Source organism: Struthio camelus, chromosome W (genome assembly GCF_040807025.1).
Source record: "Struthio camelus isolate bStrCam1 chromosome W, bStrCam1.hap1, whole genome shotgun sequence".
Classification (NCBI taxonomy): Eukaryota; Metazoa; Chordata; class Aves; order Struthioniformes; family Struthionidae; genus Struthio; species Struthio camelus.
In genome coordinates this window covers 5250591-5272717 of record NC_090981.1, presented here as the reverse complement: position 1 = coordinate 5272717, position 22127 = coordinate 5250591, and the positions used below count along the sequence as shown (strand labels likewise).

The following is a 22127-nucleotide window of genomic DNA, read 5'->3' as shown; positions in this document are numbered from 1 at the left end:
GTTACACTAGCCTACACATGCAGCATGTTTACACACTTCAGAGCAAAGGGTTTTACTGAATTTCTTTTGACTCTCATTGTATTCTTGCTTTGGAAGATTTCTAGTAAAGAAAAGGCAGACCTGATTCAGTAAACTGAGCTTCTGTATGAAAATAGGATGAGAAAGATATGCCTAATGAGCAGAAGGGGAGAGAAGAAATAGTTCTTGCATGTACTTGTTTCTAGATAGAAATAAACAGCGTCAAATAAGAACAACTGAATAAGAACATATGCTAAGATTACAATCCCAAATAAACTATTAATATTATTCCAATTAATATCAACATAATATGTTTCTATGTCAAACAATATTTTTAGACATCACAACTTAGATATGTGTGTGTGTCTGTATATGTATTCATTTTTTTAAAGAGCTAAATCCTTACATAGTTCTCATCCTGGCCTACCAATACTTAACCAGAACCAGGCTGACTGACCAAGCAAATATTTGGCAGAATTCACCTGAGTTTTCATGGTTATTTCACCATATGGCTGAAAGTAACTATGACAGCTCCTTGAGATTCATTGTAGGACAGGAGAAGCTATACATAACAGGCAGCTATGTGTAACGTGGTTCCGATCTTCAGCCTGTTCATGTATTTTCCCTGCTATTATGCAGAAAGTATTGACAAGGAGTGTATTCTCCTATGTAAACATGGTCCAAGGTTGGTCAAATTGGTTTCTCCAGTTAAGCCAATGTTAAGTTTTGTTGTTGACTTCCAACTGAGTTAGCTCAGACCTGCTGTATTCTTCTGGAGAAAGTTTGTGGGATCATAGGGCAGGAAGAACACAAACCCAAAATCATTTGAGTTGTGTAAAGGAAAAGGTTTCATCTCTTGTAGTCTCTCTTCTGCAAGCAAGTAATACTCAACACTCCCTGATAAAAGAAATCTCAGCAAAAGAAAAGGCACAGGTAGCATGTTGAGAACTAGTTGGATTTTCCTTCCTCTAATACAAGTACCAAGTTTAAAAATTTAACTGATAAATAACTGCCCTCAGATACCCATGGCCTGCTTCCTGAGTTGAGGTGGCCCTCCCCAGTGTTTTCCTCAGCCTTCATCATAGCACATCCAAAGAAGAGCATGGTTGGAATGACAAATACAAAGCTGTACCCCGATGCAGAAATACAGCACTCATATAGATATATCTAACCAGTCATTAGCCACAGACATAATAAACAGAAAGAATTGCTATTTCTGGGTTCTATATGGTGTCTAGTAAACCTCCGCATGTAAAATCTCCATTAGAGTTTAAAATGGCTAGATGGTTAGAGAGTAAAATCTTCATTAACTCACATATTTCTTCAAAATGCCAAGTCTATAAAGCTCAAGAGAGTTAGAAGCTAAGTCAGTTGTCACACATAACAAACCCTCAATAACTCAATGAGACGACATCTAGAAAAGGTAAATCACCCCCTTTATTATGCATCCCAAAGGGATTGAAAATGGTTCATTTCACATGCCCAGAACTTTCAAACTAATTTTTATGCATTCTCAGATGGTTCTCAATACATTCAAAGAATAAGTATCATGCAGTGTGCGTGGGAGAGACATAAATACATATGAATACATAAATACATATTTCACAGAGATTTAAATGCAAATCACACTGCTTTATGAAGATTCAAGTTTCCTAGACTTTCGTAGCAGAATTGGTACGTTCTACTTGAAGAACTACATTGAAAATGTCATGAATGTCATAGTGCCTTACTTGTTCTCGTTGCTGGCATCATACCGAGGCATGGGGTCAAAATCATTTCCATTGACATCAAAACTGGCCTGTGAATCCTGTAGCCAACAGGACAAAGAAAACCAGTTTCTCATTAATTAGCCATTGACTCATGTGGCCTATACATTCTTCAGCAGGTTTCTACAAGAGAGCAATTAGGTTAACTAACATTCCTGTGGTTTTATGATGATTGCATTTTTTTAGGAAAGGATTATATATTTAATAATTACAGGATTTACACATTTTATTTGATTTTTGGAAAGGGGGGAGGATAACAAATGCCCTAAAAAGCATAGTTCCAATGTCTGTGAGGAAGTAGAAAGAGGTGTTTTATTATGCCAAGAGACTATATTCCTTCTAAGAAACTCAGAAATTAAGTGTTCATTCTCAAAATCAGGATTTTGTTAAATGCTTCAAGATTCAAGAAATTATCATCAAGATGATGACTGAAATTGCAGTCAAAATTTCAAGGAACGTGAATAATATCATTTTCCTAAGAATATTTTTATTAAAATATAGCTTGAAATGCAACTTAAATTACTTTCTATTTGGAAATAGAAGGTGTCTCTCTAAACATCCCCTCATTTGTCTGAGTTTGTAACTGTTTCAAATATATGCAAAATATCTGCATATTTTTGCTCCATATTTTACATTTACCAAGATTCTTAGAGCTGAAAATAGTTTATAGAGCAAATAGCTGCTGGTTTGTATGGTTCCCATTAATTGATGTGGTAGCAGGTGGTGTGTTGACATGGCAAGCAGTTCTTTTTAATCTCTTCTTTGTTCAAAAGCAGTTACCACATCCACCTAATTGCAGCCACATACACAAGCAATGTGTATTGCTCTGAGGGAATTCCTTGTTGGCACAAGGAAAAGGAAAGAGGAGGTGGTAAGGGAATAAATAGCTGCTTTAAATTCAGTGGAAGGACAGTATTGGGATGAAGTGACATCTGATACAATCATCTGGGTCATTCAATGAGGAAGTAAAATTATATTTGGTTTGTTTAAATGACTTCAGAGATTAAAATGAAAGATGTGGCATGCATTAAGATCAAACTAGGCATACGTTTACAAATAGGGCAATATCCTGTCATTTGTGTTTATGCAGTCCTCCTCATGTATTTTAAAGCTGAGTTCCACATGCAGGACGAGGAAGGATACAGATATAAGTGTGGCTAACTTAAAATAAATGGCTTTAGAACTGTGGATATGACTGTGGTTTTGATGGGTTGTTAATGATGTTATCGTCCTCTTCATCTCTTGAATGCTCTGTTGAGATGATATGCTCCCTGGCATAAAGCCTGTGTTCAGGATAGGTCTCTTTTACAAGATCGACGCCTCTTATGGGCCTGAAGATATGTATCTGCCTTGTGTTGGTCATCACCAATCTGACTTAGTCCAAATATATTTGTTTTCTTACCTCCTGTGAACATATAGCCTGCACATTTCATTTCAGAGAAATAATAAGGTCCTCAAGGTCATGTCCTTTTAGGTAATGCCTATTCCTGAAGCATGGGAATAATCACTCCAGCAAAGCACAGCCCTGACATTCTAAACAGCTTCAAAGTGTGATGCTAAATCAAGCAATCACCCACTAGTGAGGCAGCCTGTGCTCATGTTATGCAATCCTTCCAAGGTATATTAAATCAATCATTTAAATGTGATGAACCACAAGAAAATAAAAACCTTCTGAGGCTATATGAAATATATGGTAAACATAGGAGACAGTTCTCCTCCTATTACAAATTGGGAGGGGACTTACTGGAGTTAACAGAGATTTACTAGAAAGACCCCAAAATATTCTACACCTGTTCTTAAATGACTGACTCACAAGAAGTTAACAACTGGCTGCGCCGCTGGTGTTGGCAGCAGGGTTTTGGTTTCTATGACCATGGGACCCTGTTTGAAGATCAACAGCTGATGGGGAGCGATGGGATCCACCTCACCAAGCGGGGCATGTGCGTCTTTGCCAACAGATTGGCCAGCCTGGTAAGGAGGGCTTTAAACTAGGCAAGATGGGGGAAGGGGAGTGGTATAGTGGCAGGGGAGTCAGTAAAACACCGCTCAAGTCAGGATGCCTCCAGCGGGTGCATACAGCCAGGGGAGACAGCATGCAACATGGCTATGGAGGATCCTCTTGCACCTCTCCTGGGAAGCCTGCGTGCTTGACTGGCTCTCTGAAGTGCCTGTATACCAATGCACACAGCATGGGGAATAAACAGGAAGAGTTAGAGATCTGTGTGCGGTCGCAGGGCCATGATCTCATTGCAGTTGCAGAGACATGGTGGGATAGCTCACATGACTGGGATGCTGCCATGGATGGCTATGGGCTTTTTAGGAAAGACAGGCCAGGAAGGCGAGGTGGTGGAGTTGCTCTTTATGTGAGGGAGCAACTAGAATGTGTGGAGCTCTGCCTAGGGGTGGATGAAGAGCAAGTTGAGAGCCTATGGGTAAGGATTAAAGGGCAGGCTAACATGGATGACACTGTTGTGGGGATTTACTCCAGGCCACCTGATCAGGAAGAGGAAGTCAATGAGGCCTTCTACAGACAGCTGGAAGTAGCCTCACAATCACAGGCCCTGGTTCTCATGGGGGACTTGAACCACCCTGACATCTGTTGGGAAGACAGCACAGTTAGGTACAAACAGTCAAAGAGGTTCCTGGAGAACATTGATGATAATTGCTTGACTCAGGTGGTGGAGACGCCAACAAGGAGAGGTGCAATGCTAGACCTTGTACTAACAAACAAAGAAGGTCTAGTTGGAGATGCGAAGGTTGGGGGCAGCCTTGGCTGCAGTGACCATGAGATGGTGGAGTTCAGGATCCTACGAGGAGGGAGCAGGGCAATGAGTAGGATCACAACCCTGGACTTGAGGAGAGCAGACTTGGGCCTCTTCAGGGACCTACTTAGGGGAATCTCATGGGGTAGGGCCCTAGAAGGAAGAGGGGTCCAAGAAAGCTGCTTAATATTCAAGTATCACCTCCTCCAGGCTCAAGAGCAGTGCATCCCTCTGAGGAAGAAGTCCAGCAAAGTGGGCAGGAGACCTGCATGGATGAGCAAGGAGCTCCTGGCAAAACTCCAACAGAAGGAGGAAGTGTACAGAATGTGGAAAAGGGGACAGGCCCCTTGGGAGGAATACAGGGATGTTGTCAGAGTGTGCAGGGATGCGACAAGGAAGGCTAAGGCCCAGTTGGAATTAAATCTGGCAAGGGATGTCAAGGACAACAAGAAGGGGTTCCTCAAATACATCAATAGCAAAAGGAAGACTAGGGAAAATGTGGGCCCACTGCTGAATGGGGCGGGTGCCCTGGTGACGAAGGATACAGAGAAGGCAGAGTTATTGAATGCTGCCTTTGCCTCAGTCTTCACTGCTAAGGCCAGCCCTCAGGAGTTCCAGACCCTGGGGACAAGAGAGGAAGTCTGGAGAAAGGAAGACTCTCCCTTGGTGGAGGAGGATCAGGTTAGAGATCTTTTGTCCAAACTTGACATCCATAAATCCATGGGCCCTGATGGGATACATCCACGAGTGCTGAGGGAGCTGGCGGATGTTATCGCTAGGCCACTCTCCATCATCTCTGAAAGGTACTGGAGATCAGGAGAGGTGCCTGAGGACTGGAAGAAAGTCAATGTCACGCCAGTCTTCAAAAAGGTCAAGAAGGAGGAGCCAAGGAACTACAGGCCTGTCAGCCTCACCTCCATCCCTGGAAAGGTGATGGAACAGCTCATCCTGGAGGTCCTCACTAAGCATCTGGAGGACAGGAAGGTGATCAGGAGTAGTCAGCATGGATTCACCAAAGGGAAATCATGCTTGACCAATCTGATAGCCTTCTATGATGGAATGACTGGCTGGGGAGATGAGGGGAGAGCAGTGGATGTTGTCTACCTGGACTTCAGCAAGGCATTTGACACTGTCTCCCATCACATCCTCCTAGGTAAGCTCAGGAAGTGTGGGCTGGATGAGTGGACAGTGAGGTGGAGTGAGACCTGGCTGGATGGCAGGGCTCAGAGGGTTGTAGTCAGTGGCGCAGAGTCTAGTTGGAGGCCTGTAGCTAGCGGTGTCCCCCAGGGGTCAGTCCTGGGTCCAGTCTTGTTCAATGTATTCATCAATGACCTGGATGAAGGGACAGAGTGCCCCCTCAGCAAGTTTGCTGATGATACTAAACTGATGATACTCAGCTCTGCAGAGAAGGACCTGGGAGTCCTGGTGGACAAGTTGACCATGAGCCAGCAGTGTGCCCTTGGGGCCAAGAAGGCCAAAGGTATTCTGGGCTGCATTAGGCAGAGTGTTGCCAGCAGGTGGAGGGAGGTGATCCTGCCCCTCTATTCAGCCCTGGGGAGGCCCCACCTGGAGTCCTGTGTCCAGTGCTGGGCTCCCCAGTACAAGAGAGACATGGCACTACTGGAGAGAGTCCAGCGGAGGGCTATGAAGATGATGAGGGGACTGGAGCATCTCTCCTATGAGGAAAGGCTGAGGGAGCTGGGCCTGTTCAGCCTGGAGAAGAGAAGACTGAGGGGGGATCTCATCAATGGGTTCAAGTATCTGAAGGGAGGGTGTCAAGAGTATGGGGACAGACTCTTCTCAGTGGTGCCCAGGGACAGGACGAGAGGCAACGGGCACAAACTGAAACACAGGAAGGTCCCTCTGAACATGAGGAGAAACTTCTTTCCTGTGAGGGTGACTGAGCACTGGCACAGGTTGCCCAGAGAGGTAGTGGAGTCTCCCTCCCTGGAGATATTCAAAACCCGTCTGGACGCGATCCTGGGCAATGTGCTCTAGGTGACCCTGCTTGAGCAGGGAGGTTGGACTAGATGATCTCCAGAGGTCCCTTCCAACCTCAACCATTCTGTGATTCTGTGATTCTGTGAAGTCATGTCTTTTCCCTTTCATATTATTTCTAGCAGTAAGATAAATAACTTTAAAAATAAATAAATGGGAGAGTATGCCTAAAATTACAGCATTTTGAGAAGATCTGTTGTCTTGCTAGCTAAATGTATTGGCCAAAAATGCTTCAGCTGCATGCATTAACTCAAAAGCAGTGTATTCCATTCCTAAATTCTGAGAGTGTTGAGAGTGTGAGGTTATTAAGTAAAATAATTACAGAGAAGAGAAAGAACTTCAGATGATCAGTTCCAGCCCTTCAGAAATGCATGACTCAATTACAAAAGGCATCCAGATATTAAAGACATTCAGACTGCATATAGTCTTAAAAGAACACAGATTACCAAGAGCTGTCTGTTTTCCTCCTAGAAGAATGTTTTCTTCCCATTGGTGTTACCATTTGAGGAAATCCTTGTATGAGCCACCTCCCTCCCTCCTCCTTCTTTCTCCAGTAACTAGAACATGTCCGTCTCTCTATCAGCAGCAAATTTATTGCAGGGTAATAATAAAGCAGCAAATCTGTACTACTGCAGAGACTCACATAATTCTGCATCAAATCTGGATGGTTTCTTTCAATGCCGTCATCCAGGATGGTGACCACAACATTCTTTCCAGTGTAGCCTCTCTTCCAAGCACCTACTATATTCATATCTGATTGGCAATGATGGGTGTTATCACTGCAGTGCTAGAGAGAGAAGAGGAGATAAGTGTTGAATGTTGCAGATTACTGAACAGTGGGGTTGAGATATTAGCCTATTCACATTAACATTACCATTCAAATTAGCAGATGAGCATATCAATTTGAATAGCAACTATACAAGATCAACATCTACATTTAGAAATATATGGATAATTTAAAAGAAATGCCAAATTAAATGAAAATTGCTAGACCTGCTTATTTCTCTTTCAGATTACTCTTCATGTTAAGCAACACAAAAGGGAAGTGTTCAGCCACACTGAACCACTAGAAGCCCTGTGTAAAATAAAGCAACTATTCCCAACTGTTAAGCACACTCATTTGAAATGTGCATTTGAATTATTTGAATTTTTTTCTGAAAAACAAACCATATGTGGATAAAAGTAGACAAATGCCTGTACTGAAATGGCCATGGAAACAAAACCTGCTTTTTGGAGCTTATGTGCTGTATAATTTCTTGACAGAATGTCTGGAAACTAATCTAGATTCATTTCTATCTACAAAAGAAGGCTTTTGTCAGGTTTTGTGCAATATCAGCAGGAGATGAGCAGCAGTTAGTTAAGAACCTGTAACCCAAACAGCACTCTGAAAAACTTGCAGCTTAAGGTGTCTGATGAATTGTGGACAGCTACATTGTGAACAGCCTAGGGTACAATTAGGATAAAACCCAAGCAGGGTGTGGGGGAGAAAGTAAGTTTAGGGTACAATAAAATTGAAAGCCTCTTCCTTGACATGAATGCACCCAGTTCATATGATGAAATCTGGTTTGCCATGGCAATGAGACATGACCCTTTGGGTATTCATATGCCCCATTAACAACTCCCTGACCCACAGGCAAAGCTGTCCCTGTAAAGGGGGTCCAACCAGCCCCTCATCAGTGCTGCTTTTCTCCAGCTCCAGTCTCAGCCAGAGCAACAGGCAAAAAAGAGGGGTGGGGGAGAGGGTGAGAGTGGAGAGTGGGAGGGAGGAGAAAGAAATGTGAAAAAAAAAGAAATACTTGAAACTTGTATCATAGCAACAGTGGCCTCGTGAGCACGCTCAGCATTCACTCCTCTGCCCCATAGCCTGGTACCCTCATCTCGAGGTAATGTTTTAGCACTCTGCACATTGTGTGTCATATGAATACATTCAGAGAGATGCATTTTGCCTTGATTTAGACCATCCCTCTCCTGAATGTAAGCACACTGAAGGCAACCATTAGCCATATTTGGTGCAAATCTGACTGACATCAAGATTACTATCAAATTGTACTTTTCCTCCTCCTTTTTCTCCCATTCATACTCCCGTACTTTCATATACAAACCAGAGGATTTAAGTGGTCACCTGCTGTTACTAAATCAAAACTATGTTATTAGGTACTATATATATGTACATAGTATATAGTCCCTCTTACTCTCTTTCCCTGTGTGTACATATACACGCTCAAAGGCATTTGAAGGACTTTAAGGACCGATTCCAAGGAATGTATAGGCCAGGCTTAATTTTTTTTGTTTTGTATATTGCTTGGAAATGTTTGCACTGCCAGTTTTATGAGACTGATCACCTGCTAGACTTGCCCTCTGCACACTGAATGCAACAGTTGCACACGTGAGGCTTTCTAATGTACAAACAACAGGGGTAAAAGTGGATAGTGTTTCCAGATCCCTTTGCATTTTTCAAAGGCATTACTGAATTAATTGTCAGAAAACACCTGCAAGAGAGGTGAATATCACTATTCACAGTTTGCCAATGTGAATACACGGAGATGGCAAGGTGCAATTCCCTGCCCCCACCACAGAGCAAATCAAAGAGCCAGGACGGGCAGCCAGGCTCCCAGTGCTGAGCTCCTGGGCTGATGCCGGGACCACTCTGCCACACTGTGGCAATCGCACCCGCTGGGTGCCCCTGTGCTGCAGGGGCAGCTCCAAAGCCCGCAACAAAATCAAAGGATTTTCCTGCTGGTTTCAGGGCAAAGCCAAGGTGAAAAGACCTTGCACATCTCTAGCACAGACTTTCCCTTTGACCGTGTCAACTGGAGTGGATCGCTCTGATTCCTACTAATCCTCGCATGTCCTGACAAAGCGGTGGAGTCAGCAGGGCCATTGCACTGTCCCTTCGTCTCTGAAATGCGCAGCAACCCTCTGGCTGCTTTGCTGCCTCTCTTGCCCTCTCATCTCAGGGGATGAGCCAGTTGCTCTGCTCCTAGGCCAGTCAAACTTCCCTGGCTAAGCAAGCACACATCCCTTTTCCTTTGCAGGTTCTTTGGCTCTCTGCCAGGAGATGATTGCTTTTCTCCTTCATGATGTCAGCACAGCCAGTTGCCCTCCCTCACCTTACCTGAACTCCTGCTTTCATGGCAGTAGCAGAAGAGGGGCTCATTCATCAGCTGCTCTGCTGCATGCATGTACACAAACACGAGATAAGGTAGATCTGCTGCTTTCCTGAACGCTCTGTTGATTCTCTCAAAAGATGTGCCAGATCAAATTGATATTCAAATGGCTTCGCTCTGCTCCAAGATTGGGCAGAAAGCTAGTCTAAACAAAATCTTTTGGTATAAAAGAAATTCCAGGGGTAAAGCAGGCACAGCTGTATGCCCCCCTATAACTTGGGATCACAGCACAGGTAACATATGGATAGCGAACGCAAAGGCAGTGGAGACATCCGAGTGGGAGGAGTTCAACAGCAGATAAAGGGTTCAGTTCTTATTGCTACAATATACAGCTTATTCTCAATTCTTATTAAAAATAGCATCTTTGTTTTCTCTTCACCTCTGTTCCTTACTCTTCTTCTTCCTCCCTCATTTATTTTTAACTATGCTCTTCCTGCCCTTTTCCCAGCCTTGTTCTTCTCTTCCTCTACTGGCTTTTAGTGCTTAAATTCCAGTTTTGCTTGGTTCAACATCTGATCTCAGATCCCCATATTTTCACCACAAACTATACTTTCCTCCCTGGATTAGTATGTGAGCCTCTCCAGATTAATTTGATTGTGCACATTGCTCTCAGAGCAGTCAGAAGATTTGGCTTTAATCAGAAACCCTGTAAATCTTAGTGCAATTACTCTTCAAATACTATATAATATGGTATAGATATGCTGTTCCATATGAAACAGCATCTAACATGCCATCTATAACTTGGTTTCATTCACTCTCCTTCCTTCAAAATCATTTCTTGTAAGGAATTTTCCACTATTGTGTTCCATTCTATTATTTTTCTTTAACCATGTGCTGCTTCTTAAACATCCATCCAAATTACATTGTCAGCTACTTAGCATAGGGCATTTTTAATGAATTTGGAGGTACTGCTTAGATTTACAGTGTTACCCAAATAACAAATGCTAAAACATCTTTCATGATAATAAAAATTATGTGATTTGGATTGATTGGATTTTGTATGAATGGGCAAGTACTGAATTATCATAATCATTTTCAATATAGTTTTCCTGTCCTCTCTTTTCTGAATATAAACAATCTTTGTCATATTAATGTACAGAAGCTGTAGGGTTGGAAGGTTTTTATTAGATCTATTTATCTTTGAACTGTTATTTTTGAATTTTAATTTAAACAATAGTATAAACTAGGCTAGTCTATGGAATTTCCCCCCTCTCCCAGCAGATTAAGTAATTCAGAAATTTCCTGCATTGGTACCATGACTAGACAGTTGCAGTAAGTCAGCCCATTTCAACATACATTGTTTTCATCTATCGCCTGGAGGATACCATCAAAAGGAATAAACAACCCTCCCCCCAGTTACACAGAGTAATTTCATTTAGGTTTTTAAAAGGCAGTTAAAGGATGATGGTTTTTTTTGGACTGTTTAATTGGAAAATGTTAATGATACCACAGTTAGCATTTAATAGGAACTGTCTGCAGGGTTGAGAGACTCCTGAAGGATATTTAGGAAGGAAGAGGGGTATAGTAAGGAAAATTTCAGATCCAGGACTTTTCTCATACTTGAAATTCAGGGCTTACAAGGGTAAAAGGCCAAAAGAATGACTTGGATGCCTTTTGGAAAGACAATTTAGAAGCCACCCTTGCAATTAAAAAACAGACACTATATTAAAAAGGTTTTCTGTTTGATGTATTAGATTCCAATTATTTGCAATGCACTCTCAATGTCAGACATGTGGCTGGATCCTCTTAGCTATTTTGTGAAATTCTCTCTAAAAAATAGCATACTGTCATTATCATTATTTTAATGTTTTTTGTCTGCTGCACTAATTTTGATGGTCTGAGGCTTGATGTATCCAATTAGGGATCAATAACAAAATTGAACTGCTGGACTGAGAAATCAGGAATCATATTAATGGTCTAAATCTTCTGGAATTCCCAAGCTAAAAATCAAATTAAAAGAAAGATGACTGTAAAGTTCTGTTCTGTCTTTTGAAATATCTGTTAGTCTATAAAAACAGAACAGAGACAGAAGTTTCTAACCTTGTGTTGATCTTAACATATAGACCCTCAGAGCAGAACAGAAACAGAAGTTTCTAACCCTGTGGCATGCAGTCTCTCAGAAACTGCATATCATGCCCTCTGTAAGTCTTCATGAGGCACACAGCATTGGTTTGCTGTGGTTTTTGAGTTAGCTGTAGTTAAAGATCTTCTCAATATCTAAGGGGCATAGAGAAACACAAGATAATAATCAGAATGACCCAATTTTAAAGACCAATCATGTGAGTTGGCAGGTCTTGGGACCAATTTGGTGGAACATCATTACATATGCTTCTGACCCCAGGAAAGCTCTGAATACTAGTTCCCAGTCAGAGATTAGAAAAGATAGACCCTTATAGTATTAAACAAAAAAAAAGAGAGAGAAACTCCTCCTGTTTTCATTAGAATGGTAATTAAAAGGTCCTCGGCACAGGCAGAAATAAGCCATGCAGGTTACGGTCCCATTCTTTCCATCGGGAGGGTTGTCAGCAGGGGACGGGATGGAGAAGTGGTACCAAGTTGCACATGGAGGAGGAAGGACAGTCAGGGGCCTGTGTCAGGACCCTGATCAGTACAAGCAGGAGCAGAGGGGCATGGAGGGCCAAGGGATGGCATTTTGGGGAGCTATCAGAAAAAAGAGAGCGTCTACCTGTTCTGTGAAGGGAATGTAATGTGGGGTATTTGGCTTTCTTAGCTGGTCCGGGCAAATGCACAGGCAGCAAAGTTTAGCAGCTTTTAACTTTACTAGAGGAGACATCCTGATGCTACGTTCAGCTTTCTGTGGTACAGTTTCATGCAGTGCTCTAAGTTAAAACTTGCCAATTGTTCTCTCTTTGCCTGCAAAAAAAGAGAAATAATCTCTTTTCTTTATGCTTTTGATGGGATCCAATTTTAAAATGGAATGAAAGAAGTAAGCAGGGAGGTAATCAGGAGTTGGAAAGGTAGGCTCCTTATTAAAATGGCTCATATAATTTAATAGAAATCACAAAAATATGTTTCAAAGAACATCATAACCTGATGAGCTGAAGTGATCATTTGGAATTCATTTTTGTCTTCTCCATTGTAAGCAGTTGAAAGTTGTATTTTTCCCAGAGACTCTTTATTAAAATAATGTTTCATTTTAAAAGTATTTCTAACATTTTTTATTCCATCACAAGTAGTAGAAGGTGAAAGAAGGATTTAGGAAGGAAAAGAAGGTGTGCTTTCAGGGAATATTTTTATTTTTTTTAGATATAATCTCATATTTAGTGCATGATATGCTAACTGCATAGGAAATGATTTTCCTCTCGGTTTCACCTTTAAATAAGTTTGGATGATTCCTGCACATGACATTTTAAAGGTCTACCAGGAGTAAGCAGATAATAGAAGGTCTGATTCATCTCAAACACAAGATGTTTTGCATTAAATAGTACCTGACTTCTGGAGTCATGCTTTATTGAATTGCTAATTTTTTTATCTGTGTCTGTATCAAGAGATATATTTCAAAAGTGTACCATATTAAATATTTAACACCAAATTCATTGCTTGTGCAACTCCAGAGGGTTTAGTTAATTTACTTCAGAGATGAATTTGGTTCTTAAGCTTTATTGATTCTTTAAGTTAACAAAAAAAATATAGTTACAGGCCAATAAGAACAATCATGGGCATACATTATTTTATGCCTGTTTAAGCAAGGAAGGGGAATAGGAAATCAATATAAAAGGGCTTCTTGTATTCATAGGAGTATCTAATGGCTATAGTGAGACAAGAATAATTTTCAGGACTATATATACATTTTTTGCAGTGAAAAGTAAGGAGCTCATAACTTTTATTCTATGATTGTGACTACATTGCTAGTCTTTCCAAAAATAGAGTAATTCATAATGCATTAAATTCATATTCAAGACAATTCCATCACTTCTCTATCATTGTCAGTTCTTAAAGTTAACACTGGTTGTTTTTCTGTAAGCTGTGCATTGTCTTAAACAGGAGTTAATTCAGGGAAGCCCTATATGTTCCATGGGCAGCCAGTCTGAGGACACCTTGGCCCTTTTAGCAATGGGAAACACTCCCCCACCCTGCCCTGCCCAGGTCTGCAGGCAGCAGGAGTTTCGCTCCCTGTTGTGAGCAATAGAACCAGCAGAGGCACAGAAATAATGTGCCTTTAATATCACCCCTTTGTCCCATGTGGGGCGTGACTTGTGGCTCTGTTAGGACATGTGCTTTTAGACCTAATTCCCTCCCGTGTGGAGGCTACAACAGAGATGCCTTCGAGGCAAAGACGAAAATCTAGATAAAACTGCCTCATGGCCATGGTGCATGACATGAAACCTCCAATAAGTGGCAAATGTCAAAAGAAGCATTCACAAAAACTCCAAAAGCTCCACCACATCATCCCAAAGAGCAAAAATACATCTATGGAGAGAAGGAAAAGGGGAATGAAAAAAAAAAAAGAGGAAGAAATTGTGTATAAAGGCATCCAGAATGTGTCCAGTTTATTTTGGAAGCACAAATCATCCATGAGTGGCACATCATAGACCTGGTGCATCTTGTATATCCTTGAATTAGTGCCCGCTTGCTGTGAAGTAGATGTCAACATATAGACAGATTTCTGCCTGGGAAGTGTTGGGAAAAATATGGAAACCTGAGGCAGAACAACTTGGGGGATCAGTAAAGGAGGGAGAGGGGAGAAAAGGAAATAATTTCCCCAACCTGTGGCTACTACTAAGTAATGCAGGAAGGAAAGAAGTGTGCATGGAAATGGATCTTTCCATGTGGCTGCATTCCCTCAGGATACCTATCTGGTGACTATTGCTACTACTATTACTACTATATAAATAGCCTACTTGTCTTAGCCAGAAAAGGCCTGAAATTGGATCAAAAGTTAATGCACTTTTACCTGCCTAAAGTTCCGTCTAAAAAAAAAAAGAATAGAAATTCAGCTGCACAGCCTCAACCCCCAGGATATTCACGAACGATGAATAATTCCTCAGAGAGGCAATTCTTTCCATTTTGCCATTTTTCGTGGCCTTTGCCTCATATTTTTATTTGACCTCCTATAAGTCCCAAAAAAGAAAGAAAAATAGGGCATTTTCACAGAAAGTCCCAAGATGCTTTTTTTTTAAAGCATCAGTTCATGGAGTCCATATGACGATATGACTGTTTGAGACTCCGAATGTTTATATTTTTAAAGGTTTTTTTTTATTCCTCTTGGTTATAGAAAAGATTTTGAAAATGTGAACACTATAGTCTCAGAGCACAAAAGCCAAATAAAATGAACAGGGATTAGTTTTGTTTGTTTTTTCTAAGCTCTTAATTTTAAATGAAAATTCAAGAGTATATTCTGGGCATGACTTGTGAGTTTTGAATGCTTCAGGCTGGTAATACTAATCTCCTTAACTCCTTAACTTCTTTTATTATCTGAGAGGTCTCAAACGTAGCCATCGATTGTGCTTATCATTGCAGTGATATAAACTTATGATGTTTAAATAGTGGCATGAGTCAAAGACAGCACCATCATCCAAGTTGAATTTTGTTTCTCTATTTCTGAGGTTTCTTGTCCTTAAGTATTGCAGTCAGCCTAAAATCAGCCTAATTTCCAGATTTGTGAGTACAGAATGAGCTGCAAAGAGCCTAAAGGGCATTAAAAATTTAAAAATAGCTGTATTACTTTTACATGCTGATTATTCAGCATGATTTTGTGAGGATAAGACAAATGGTAAATAGCAGCATTACAAAATGGAAGAAAGTAAAAGAAAGTTAACCCTGGATAATTAAAAGAAAGAGCTTTTAGTCAGCTTATTAAGATATTTCTGGTTTTATTATCAGCTGCTTTCAGTGACAAATTTATAACTTTTGACAAAAAATTCAGAATCCCTAATTTTTCAGCCAAAGTGTAAGAAGTAAAAATAAACCCAAAGACAGCTTGCAGTCACCTAGTAAGACCAAGCAAGACTAGACTTGATATTTTGGTTATTCCTAAAATAACAATTAAACAGATGATAAGTCTTGCTTTAAAATAGTTTTCATAACTTTCCAGAGAATCTGTCTACACCATAAAAGACACACTCTTCACAGTTTTCTTTTTAAGCTGTTTTCAAGTCAAAGAAAATTACTTCTGTATCAAGTTGGTAAGAAATATGCGAGAGGGAGATGGTTTTATTTAGACTTTGTGTGAACATATGTGACAGAATTAAACTAACCACAGTGAGAGAAGGCCCTAAATGGATGGCTCCAATTAATCATTAACCTTCCTAGAGACTGATGAGAGTGGGAGGAACCCACAGCTTATATAAACCCAATTCCTTTTTTTTTGTTTTGTTTCACAGGGAAAAAAAGGGAAGGGTGATGTTCAAGGAGGATGTGATGTTGTGGGGAAGCTGATTTGGAGGGGAATAGGAAGCCTTTTTTTTTTCCCCGAGAGTGTTTTGAGCTTGCATGGATGAGAGGGTTTATGAGGAAGCAGATGATGAGACATTAGCTTTGAATATGAGTATGCCACTTCTTAAGGCTTGCTACACTACTTCTGTCCTTCTTTCTCTATTTCATGTTGTGGTCAGGTCCCTGTGATCTGTGAGGCAATAGCTTGGTGACATCTGGTGTTAGTGGTGGGGTGTCCTGGGGGAGAAGGAGGGAGAGAGGGGCAACGAGGGCAAGGAATGGGAGATGCAGGACTCCTTCAGGAGGTTGTAGGAAAGATGTGTGTCCCTATTCTTCCTCAAGGGACAAAAGAGGGTGGCAGAAACAAGGAACGTGTTGCTCAGAGTACGATGACAATCCCATATTCCATTGTTAGTAACAGAGCAGGAGTTTTTCCTCGTTTTCCTGTGGGCGTATGGAGTTCTTAAGACTGGAACTGTTGGCAGTGCCAACAGTACTTCAGCAATAAACATCTATGCTACTCAATACCTACAAGCCTTTCCCCTACAAACCATAATGAGGCATTGGGTTATTGTACCTGTGGTCCCATTATTTGCTTGGATTGGTATATCAGAGGAGATTGTAGCTTGCCAGAAGACAAACTTTAAGGTCATGAAACTATTCTCTTGGGAGAGAAGTATAAAAACCATTCCATACCCTCCTTAGGCAGCCATATAGAAATATTTAATCTAACACTGAAGTGCATGCTGTGAAAATTCATTAATGGTACAGGATCAGACTAAGATGAATGGCTGCTATTTTAGTTTGCTTATAGGGAAGTAAGTACCCTAGGCACCAATGGGCTTTTCACCATTTGAATTTGCTATGGTTGATAAATGCAAGGTCCACTCTATATTATAAGAGAAATCTGGGAAGATAAGGCCAAACCACTAGAGGGAGTGGCTAGTTATATTTTGTAAATGAGATAATCTGGCAGAAATGAGAGAACTAGCCTAGAGAAATCTAGGGAGGCCCAGGAAAGAAAAAGAAAGACTTTTTTTTCAAGAACAAAACAAAAAGTTTTCCATAAAGCACAAAAGTACCACAGAGTTACTCTTGTTACTGTCTCAAGAAATTTGACTGAGCTGATTAAATATTAAGGTCCTGCTGAAATGTCAGAGAAAGTTAGTCCAGAGGCATATGACTCAGCTGTGCATGAAAGACTGTGCAAAGTAGACCCAGAATGTAAAAATGCTGTGAAAATTGAAAAGGGTCTTAAAGGAAATCTCAGCAGAGTCAGGATTCAAGCTATATCAGAAAATACAGATATCCTGGAGAAGTGCTGTATATTTGCAAACACTGATTTTTGTGGAGAACTGGGCATAGACCAAGCCTTTAAAGCTTTCTAGTAAGAGCATGTATAGGGGCTTGGGGAGCTGCTGCTAAACTAAATCCACATCCTTACCCCAAAGGACAGCTAGATTGTGTTGACTACAGCAGTACTATTAAAGAACTTCCTCCAATTGCAAATAACATAATTGAATATGTAGAATGATGCAAATTGAATTGAGAATATAATTTTGTATTAATACTGGAGGAACATACTCCTGTAGAAAGACAGAAGAAAACTACCCCAGTATAGGCACCTTTTATCCACATCAGAAACTGGAAAGTGTAATTAATCTAATAGGGATTGGAAGGAAAATCACATTCATTACTGTCAGGCTTATATACAGTCTGTGTGTAGACCAGGTCTCAGCTTTTAAATTCAACACATTAATGATAAGAGCCTTAGCATTTGCATAGATCCTAAAACCCCAGGAAATTAGCAGATAGACCCAGAGAAAGCGAACTAAGATCAGCACATAATAAAAAGGGAAACTATGCAAACAGAAATAAACTAAAGGTAAAAGTTCTTAATTTCATGATCGTTGACACTTCTCCCATGTCCACCATACTTTGCTGAGCGCTTCAGCTACAATATTCTCTCTATGGCTCCACTTCTCTACAGTCTGCATTCTCCCTCATCATTCCTACCATCTCTATCCTCCTCTTCTGTGATTCCTGTCAGCTGGTCTTCTGACTCCCAGCTTTCTCCATTTCCAAATCTCAGCTGTAAATGTATCTTTTTTTTTTTCCTTATTTGTTTTGTTTCTCCTATTGGCTGTGCTGTTTAACTGAAAATACTATTCTAACATGAACGTGTGCCAAAAATACTACACAAAGGTTCCTCCAAGCAAAAGGGAGAATTCTCAAGAAATATAATGTCCTTCCAATAAGCTAATTCTTATTTTAACTGTTATGTTGTATCATGTAAATGCATGAGTTAGTTAGTTACAAAAATATTTTTATTTATCTAAAATACTACAATGAGATCTTTGGATCCATTAGGGACGTAGTATGAATCCGTGAGCACTTAATAATGTAACCACTCATAAGGAAGTTAACAGAGGGTTTGCCATGTCAGTTTGTACTTTGAAGCCATTACAATACCTGAACAGATATAAATTTGTTTTGTTTAAGGAAATGCTAGTGATCGTGTACAACTATTAAGTCTTAAACCTTAAGAGGCAACAATGCCTTCTTGTAGCACAGGGAAGTTTAAATTGCATTCTCCTACAGTGCATTCTTAAAGCTGATGACAGAAATTAGTGGAGTGAGAAGTAATGATGGCTAAAGAGACAGACTGATCTGGATCACTTGTGAAGGTGAACCTGTTTAAGCAGTGTGTTTCTAATATAATTGTATATCAAATTGCACATGTAGGACTGAGTGGGCTAATCATAAAAAGAGAAAGTATCCAGAAACACAGTATCAGTGAAAGGCTTAAGGTAGTCACCTGCAACTTCAAGAAGATGCTCTATTAAGCCATATATTATCCTTTCTTAGTTAAGCAGTGGGATAGCAGGAAGGGGATTAAATTGGCTTTTGAAAATGACAGTAAGGAGACTATTCCTGGAATGATATCTGCATGTGTCTAATATTAATGTTTCAAAAAGAATGCTGTTGGAAAAACAGAAATGACTCATCCGCATTGCTTTTTTTCTGAACCATGTACTGGAAACACAATGATTCTTAACATGATTCTTAACAAGCTCAATGTATTTATTTTATCCAAGAGAAGGTGAAGAGATGACCTGATTGTACCATGAAAGTACCTCAACATGGAAGAGATTTTTGAAGGTGGATGTTTCTTTAACGGCCTAACAAGATAAATATGAAGTAAGACAAATACGCAACTACCAGGTGCAAGTTTTTTTTAATAGTTAATCATTAAGACAATGCTCCTATGGATGTGACTTTTGTACAAATGTAATCTTTTATCTAATATATATATATGTCTTACTGAAAACATACTGCAGCTCAATTAGAAATTGTAAGCTTCTAATTGTAGATTACCAGTTGTAGTTACCGTTAGTCAATCTAAATGACCATAACAAATCCCCTGCCATATCTCTGAAATGAATCGTGGAAAGGAGTTTAGATACTGATGCTGGCTTCTGTCAGAGAAAAGTACCTCTGTGTCAGGAACTTCACAGAAATCTCAACAGCAAGTAGGATTTGTGAGAAATAAACTTTGTTCCTGCTGTTTAACTGCCTTCAAATACTCTGGGAGGGTGTTTCTGAGCCTGGAGTTAGGTGCTGCTTTAAATACATGCATATCCTGAACAACTCTAAATATGTACAAAAACATTAAGTTCTGTGTGAATAAAATTCTCTTCAATATTCAATTAAATATGCAAAGCAACAATGTCAAAACAGAACTGAAATGAAACATTCAAATGAGAGTTTGGGGTTTTTTTTTCCTTTGGCCTTTAAATTTAGGAATAGGTGACAAGTTATTGTAAACAAATTTATATTACTTCTGGAGCAAAGTCTAGAAATTTTAAGTTGGTAAGCATCTCTGTGCAGAAATATAGATTGCTTTAAAACAGAAAAATACTTGTGTATGCTACTTATATGTTGTTGCTCTGCTATTTATATGAAAAGATAAAGATCTTTCAAGGCAAAAAGGTTTCTAAGAAAAGCAGGTACAAAGTTGGTTTTGTTTTTCTTAACCTTGGTGCTGTATAAAATAAATAATGGTTTGCATTGATCCAACTGAAGATCCATTTCAGACTCTTGCTACAGAAGCCCTGGTCAATTCCTGTATGAATCTAGGGCTTGACATAAAACAATCCACAAAACCAACTAAATAGTAATCACAGTGTAATGACAGCCTTATTTAAACAGAAAGTTTGGGCCAGTTACCAGCAAATGCAGGCTGATTTGTGGGACATTGACAAATCAACAAAACTTTTAAGTACAGGCTCAAGTTTAGGCATATGCTTAAATCTATCCTTAATCTACAAAACATTCAGGTGGCTGCTTAATTTCAGTGAGGTCCATGAGACTTAATCATGTGCATGTGTACATTGTTGCACAGGGTCTCTCATCAACAGCACTTTTCCCAGTAGCCCTGTCATTATTGAAGATTTCCCTTTTTTCTTTATTAAACAGCCAAACCATCTGTTTTTTTCTTTTCAGCCACTTACCCTTAGTTAACCTGTCACCCTTTGACTTATGCTGCTGCAGATGCAAAGATTTAACAAAGATTAAAAAGGGCCAAAAAGAACCTAGGTGAGAACTTTTCAATTCACAATGAATGGTTTATTTGATTGCTCTATATTTTTCTCTTTGCCTCTCCCCCAAAATCAACACATGAATCAAAGGAACAACTTGATCTGCCAGCAGCATGGCTACAATCATAAGGTTACTACAGACAGAAAACACATATAAAAGTATGTAAATTGTTCCTGTCCTTCCCCACAGAATGTAACTCCGTTGGGAGATTTTAGTCAATCATCTCTGCTGCTTACTGCCTGTCTGGAGGCAATGTGGGTCATAACCTCTGTTTCTTCCAGAATCTCTCATACATACAACTTCTATCTGTTAAACAATTTCTATATTGTTTCCAAAAAGAGATGAACAGCTCAGCCTCAGGTTTATTTTTCCTATTAGATTGTGGGATAAATGTTAAATGTGTGTACGAGTCTTTCAAATGTTGAGACAATCTAATATTTTTTCTAGGACTTGGCAAAGTAACAAACCAAGCTTACCAAGTGGTTTTAGCCACGCTCATAGATTCCTTCATTGAAAATATCTACTAAATTAATCCTCAAAATGTTTCAGTGGCAATAGCTTACACAACGTATAACGTGGTCTAAGGTTATCAGCATGTCATAAGTCCCAAACAGGATCAAAAACTGCTTCAAACAGGGTGGTCAACACTTGAAACATTTGAACGTCAGAGAAGAACAAGCAGCCGGACACAGCAAAAGCTGACTGCATGCCCAATGTGAGTGGGGAAAATGGACGTAAACCTCTTAGATTTTTATTCTTTCTTACTAGTCAGTACCATACAACTTCCCTGTTAAATAAATAGTGGGCCGATGTTATGGTGCGTTTAGGCAAATGTTTTGAAAGGGCAGCTAAATGAAATAGAACAATGCAAGATACTTTTACCCTTTTATGTAGTAGTTTGCTACCCTTCTGGAGTGGGTATAAATGGAAACTGCAAGACATTTTAAAAAGGAGGAAAACCACACCAGCGTAGCAAATACACCTAATAATGCAATCAAAACTAAGAATAAACACCCTAAACTGAGTGTGTAGATCCTTAAGAAAGTTGTATCAATCTAACAGCTCACTACTGTCAAAAAAGATAATCCTGCTCCTTCCTCCTTGGTTTCTTTGCTCTCTGCTAGGCTGCTCCTCTTGGGCCTGTTCTGCTGGTCCTCAGAGGTTGTGCAAGGGATGGAGATAGGATTGAGTAGCTGAGGGTAAAGAGAGTATAGGAGGTAGGTGTGAGACTACTACCTAAGACAGCAAGCCTCTAGGTTGTCTTAGGTGTCTTGCGAAACTTCATCTTCCAAAGAGGGCTCTGAGCAAGTTCTCCGAGGCTAAAAAGTCAGTGCTTTAAAAGCCTTAAGGGTGCTCTTCTAGGATCACGTATTCTGTAAGCAGACCAACTACCTACCAGCTGTAAAGGCTGTAACAGT

General features: G+C 40.1%; 1 protein-coding gene across 1 annotated transcript in view; it reads right to left on the bottom strand.

Annotated features, from left to right (window-relative positions):
• LOC104151133 (proprotein convertase subtilisin/kexin type 5) overlaps positions 1–22127 on the bottom strand; it is a 267125-nt gene that overhangs the window by 183669 nt on the left and 61329 nt on the right. The window contains 2 exon segments of the mRNA XM_068925372.1: positions 1749–1825; positions 7188–7331. Of these exon segments, the coding sequence (XP_068781473.1) occupies positions 1749–1825; positions 7188–7331 (221 nt within the window).